Source organism: Myotis davidii, unplaced genomic scaffold (genome assembly GCF_000327345.1).
Source record: "Myotis davidii unplaced genomic scaffold, ASM32734v1 scaffold3009, whole genome shotgun sequence".
Taxonomy (NCBI): Eukaryota; Metazoa; Chordata; class Mammalia; order Chiroptera; family Vespertilionidae; genus Myotis; species Myotis davidii.
Genome location: NW_006299872.1, coordinates 125,208 through 130,915, shown reverse-complemented (window position 1 = coordinate 130,915; position 5,708 = coordinate 125,208). Strand labels below are relative to the sequence as shown.

Sequence of the window (5,708 nt, the reverse complement as noted above, 5' to 3'; positions counted from 1 at the left end):
GTCACCTCTGACACGCATGTCATAGGTTCGCCATCACTGTTCTATTTTATCAGTTGTTATTGGCCTATATAGCTTTTTTTATTCTTCCTGATTCAGTTTTGGGAGATTGTATTTTTCTAGGAATTTGTTTATTTCATCCACATTGTCCAGCTTGTTAGCATATAGTTGAGTTGTTCATCATATTTTCTTACAATTTTTTGTATATCTGTGGTGTCTGTGGTTACTCCTCCACTTTTGTTTTTGACTTTATTTGGGTCCTCTCTCTTTGTTTCTTGATGAGTCTGGCTAATGGTTTATCAATTTTTTTTATCCTTTCAAAAAAACAGCTCTTGGTTTTATTGATTTTTTGGACTGTTTTTGTCATCTTTATGTCATTTATTTCTGCTCTAATCTTTATTATTTCCTTCCTTCAACTTACTCTGGGCTTTTCTTGTTGTTCTCTTTCTAGTTCTTTAAGTTATAGGATTAAATAGTTGATTGCTGATTTTTCTTGTTTTTGAGGTAGGCCTGTAGTGCTATGAACTTCCCTCTCAGGACGGCTTTTGCTGTGTCCCAGAGATTTTGGGTTATTGTGTGTTCATTTTCATTTGTTTCCAGGATGTTTTTTATTTCTTTCTTGATCTCATTGGTAACCCATTCATCTATATTTATAGAAGGTTAAGTGATCCAGACACCTGCGCACTCCTCCACAAAGCCCTCCCTGTACATGGCGCTGGGACAGCTGTGAGAGCCACCTGTCCCAGGATGGCTCAGGGTTCACGCCCAAGGGCTGATCGAGGGCCAGGCACTGTCCATCTATGAGGAAGGTCTGCCTTGTGGCAGACATGCCTGAAGCCCCTGCACTGCTGTCCTCCTCGATCTCCCAGCCCTGATCCTGCACCCAGAGCGTGCCTGCCCCACCCAGCAGTGACCTCTGGTCCCTGTGCTCCAGAGGAGGGACTCCATCCAGAGCCTCTCTGCCCTGCTGAGTGGGTCACCTCTGCGCTGAAGTCCACAGACCCTGCCCATCACCCCACCCCAGCCAAAGCCAGTGGAGAGAGACCCTGCTCTTTGCCCCAAACTGGAAAAGCCTCAGCCACTCCTCCTGCCTCACTCCCCCTTCCTAGGCCCGCAGCCTGAAGCCCTGAAGCCCTCCATCCTGTCAGGCTTGGTCCCTGTGTCCCCCTGTCAGCTCCCAGGGCTGTGTCTGACCCCACCCCCCAACCCCTGCCCAGTCCCCGGGCCACAGTGCAGGAAGGGCTGACCATTCAGGTGTCCCTTATCCCCAAATCTCAATGGACTGGTTCATCCGGGGACACCACTGAGAGGCCATGGCAGAGGCTGCAGGGTCCTGAGCAAAGAGGAAAGCACAGATGAAACCGCTTCCTGGAAATGACTGCTGGTCCTGTTCTGACGGGAAGGCTCGGCTGAGGGTTTCCAGGGCTGGGAAGTAGGAGAGGGGAAGGGTGGAATGGGAGATGGGACAAGATGGCCCAACATGCAGGACAGGTGCCACAGAGGGAGGCCGGGGACAGGGCCCCTAAGGGTACAGGTAGGAGGAAAGGAGAGCTTGTCAGCAGGGGCAAGGAGGTCACAGTGAAGGGGGTCTTGCCTATGGAGTCGGGGGGATGTGAAGGGTCCAGGATGGGAGGGATCGTGGCCAGTGGAGCTGTGGTGCAGAGGCAGTGGTTGGAGGCGCAGTGAGAGGCTGCTGCCTGTGGCGAGGGTCATCAGGTCAGTCCATTGAGATTTTGGGTGTGGCAGTGAGGAGAGGGGCTCCAGGGGCTGCGCTGTGGTCCTAAGGGGTTTAGGGTGGACAGGTACCCCTGGGAGGTGAGGTGTCAGCCGGGGCCCAGGGGAAGAGGTGGTTGGACCTGCCAGTGTCCCTGGGGACAGGAGGTGGCAGGAGTCTCAAGGAGTCAGTGTAGTGTGTCCAAGGGTAGTTAGGGCTAGAAAGCGGGGAGGATAGCAAGAGAAACTGAAACTTACATGCCCAAGTCAGGCAGGCAAGGTGCATGGTAGGGGAAGGCCCTACATGGTGGGAGTGGTTCAGGGTACGGGCAGGTCACCCACGCAAAGGCTTAGGGTTGGCCATGCAGCACCGGAGGCAGGGTGTGGGAGCAGGCCTGCGGCAGGGGAAAGCCAGAGCTGACCTAGTGGCATGAACAAGGATTTTGGATACTTTGTATAGGGAGAGGCCACTGGTCAAGGAGCCAATGGGTGAGTGGGGGAGGGTTAGGGTCAAAGAAGCGTTGGACCAAGAACAGTTTGCAGGTCGGCGTGTAAATGGAGAGCCAAGGTCCTAACCTGCATCTGGGACCTCCCATCGTGGCGTTGCAAGCACGGGTGTTATCTGCACGTGTGCCTTTATTTCAGGAGATGGGACTGCGCTCTTCATCAGATCAGCAGACTGCAAAGACTTCACCCCTAGACACTGAAAAGGCTCTGCATTAGGGAGGAGGGCGAGATTGGGAAAGCTTGCACTCCAAGCCTATGATCACTCCTGCACAATGGGGCACTGAGAAGTGGGGCAGGCCAGTCCACTCCCTCTGGGAGCAGACAGGAAAGGCAGAGCCACGGTGGATGGGTGTCCAATTCTATCGAAGGACAACCATTCCCAGAAAACCTGTGTCACACTTCTAAACCCACACACATGCTCAAACAAACAACACCAGAAAACCTACCCTAGCTCAGGTGAGACCACTGAAGTTGTCTGAGGTAATAAAGACAATTCTATTTAGGGCTGCAGCCCAATACCCCTCTGCCCGGGGACCCCAGGAAGGACCCTCCCTCGTCAGCACTGCACCAGGAGGTCATTTCTGGGGAGAAATGTAGAATCTCCCTGGATTCCTGAGGCTTTACACTTACTTGCTGTCTTTGCAGAGTTGAGTTCACCTTTGAACATGTTAAAACTAATCTGCTGGGAGGTGTGCCTGAAGCAGGAGACGAGGGACTGGCCTGAGCTGCCGCCCTCCTCGAGGCTCTGTTAGGCAATGATTATAAGAGATGTGGGCCCAGGAAAGTCATGGCTAGGTAAACAGTAAACTCCCCATTTCAGCAACTTTCCAGCTTGCCCAGCAATGGCCTAGCTTTACCCCAGTCTAACATTTGATAATGTAGATTTTCCTAGCTGTTGAGTTTTAAATGGTTCATGGATCTCACTTTGTGTTTGTGGCAGTAAGCCCCCTGGAATCCACTGTGGACTTAAGTACAGGTGTGGTTCTCCCTTGAATTACTGCTAACAGCATCTTAGACTGTTCCAATCCTGAATCCGGTCACTCCTCACTCCCCACCCCTTTCCCAACTCAGCATGAAGCAAAACCTCTCCATTGGACGTCACCGGTCAGAAATCCCACTCGTGGCTCAGAGATCCTCTGCCTCCTTGGGGTCAGCAGTACAGGCAACACGGAGAATAGCACCAATGCATAGATCACTGGGTGTCACGTAATCTCCATCGCACCACAGTGAGAGTGGGTGGATCCTTTCATGTTCACAGTTTGAGAATCTGAGGCCCTGAGATTCTGAATGTCTGGCTGAGGTTCTCCAAAATGTTGGCCTTGAGGCTTAGAGGACACTTGACCTCCTGGGAAGCCCACCTGGGACTGAGCCACACCAAGGCTCCACACAGGAGGAAGAGCCATGAGGGGCCCGACCCCAGGGACGCTCTCACTTACACGGTTCACAGCCAGTGGGATGCAGACAGGGGAGGACACGTTCTAGTAACCAGAGACTCCTGGGTGTGAATCATTCTTGAGTTGTTAAAACAACAGAGAGGAGGGGATGGAAGAGTGTAGCCTTGAGACTAGCTTATCATGGACCACAGTTTGAACAGAGGAGCCAATAATTTTGGGGTTTAATTAATAGGAGCTTCCCATAAATTGTGGAAGGTCACAGCAGAAAGAAAAAAAAAGGCCTTTTTCTGCCCTTACACCCACCACAGTGCAAAGCCCTGGTCACAGATGGGATAACCACCATCCCAGGTTACACAGCATTTTTCTTAACCAGAGGTGTAAGTACCTCTGTAGAGCGGATAAGAGAAAACAAAAACTTGTGCTATAGCGCCATCTACTGGAAAAGAAAAGACAGTACCTACCTATGGACTACTGAATTGTTGACGGTAGAAAGTAAAGCAGTGCCTAAATGGGATGGTGAGACACAATCCATCAAACACCACGAACAGCCCAGGTGACATGGGAGCACAGAGAGAAAATGAAAAGTCTCCAGAAACCACACTCAAAGCCAGAGAAGACTGTGACATAACGGCAGGGAGTTTAAGATTGCAGTAATACTGTAAAGAAACCCAATGAGATACAAGAGAACTCAGAAAGGCAGTTCAGTGATCTCAGGAAGAAAATTAATTAACAAAAAGAGTTCTTTAACAAAAAGATTGAAATAATAAAAAAGAACCAAATGGAGATTCTGGAGCTGCAGAGCTCAGTAGGTGGTATGAGGAATGCATCAGAGAGCACTGGGAACTGAGCAGACCAGATGGAAGAAAGAACTAGCAAGTTCAAAGACAGCAAACCAGAAATGACACAGGAGTAAGAAGAGAAAGAGCTAAGAGTTATTAAACAACAACAACAACAAAAAGTGGGCCCCTGACCAGTATGGCTCAGTTGGTTGCAGCATCATCCTTTAGACTGGAAGATCACAGGCTTGATCCTCAGTCCAGGCGTGTGCAGGATGCAGCCGGTCACTATATCTCTCTCACATCAATGTTTCTCTCTCCACTCCCCTCTCTAAAATAAATGAATATATTTAGAGGAGCCGAGCGCGGCTGGTGGAAGCCGGTGGGGCAGAGCCGCGATGTTCCGTATCGAGGGCCTCGCGCCGAAGCTGGACCCCGAGGAGATGAAACGGAAGATGCGCGAGGATGTGATCTCCTCCATACGGAACTTCCTCATCTATGTAGCCCTGCTGCGAGTCACTCCTTTTATCTTAAAGAAGTTGGACAGCATATAAAGATTGGACAATACATGTGAATGCATGATATGAAGAACCTGGTTACAGTTTCTACTCTGCAAATGAATAGGCCCAGAAAGATGTAAGAGACTCTGCTTGAATGGACATAAAATTTCTACTTGTTAAGAACAAGTTTGGTTGTGGTAACTGACCTTCGTAGCTAAAACAGAAAACTACTTGGGAAACATGGAAACACGTTTCTTGTGCCTGTGATACTCAGCCTCCATGAATGTTGGTATAATTGTAAATAATGTCAAACTCCATTTTCTAGCAATTATTAATTATATAAGGGAATTATGTCTGCAGTGGCCCTGTCTTGTCAGTCATTTCTAGTGACCTTTTTACTCTGTCAGGAGTATACTGAAGAGCTCCTTATGACTAGTTATGTTTTATGGAAGCCAGCACACATCCACAACAACATTTAAGCACAGGACCGTTAGTCTATATTTTTAATAAATGTACCAATTAAGAAAAAAAAAATGAATATATTTAAAAGTTGTTTTGAAGTTTGTGTGAGGTGGGAAGGGGATGAAGAACTCCATGGGAACTGACTCCATTAGACAGAGCAACCTAAGGATACCTATTGATATCCTGGAAAGAGAAGAGAGGAAGAGGGAAACAGAGAGCTGACTCAAAGAAAGTATTGATAAGAATTTCCCAAGCCAGTTGAACAGCTGCACATTAGAACAGAGGAAGCTGAAGGTAGTGATGTAGCTAAACATGGTACTTGCTGTCTCCCACAGCCACGGCAAAATTACAACTAAAAT

The 5,708-nt window shown here is 48.8% G+C and overlaps 1 protein-coding gene across 1 annotated transcript; it reads left to right on the top strand.

The window, feature by feature from the left end:
* Positions 1 to 4,745: 4,745 nt before the first annotated feature.
* On the top strand, positions 4,746 to 5,421 carry LOC102754491 (mitochondrial import receptor subunit TOM5 homolog). Its single transcript, XM_006776025.2, has one exon. It carries the CDS (start codon positions 4,786 to 4,788, stop codon positions 4,939 to 4,941), a length of 156 nt encoding a protein of 51 aa, XP_006776088.1. The 5' UTR covers positions 4,746 to 4,785; the 3' UTR covers positions 4,942 to 5,421.
* Positions 5,422 to 5,708: the final 287 nt, after the last annotated feature.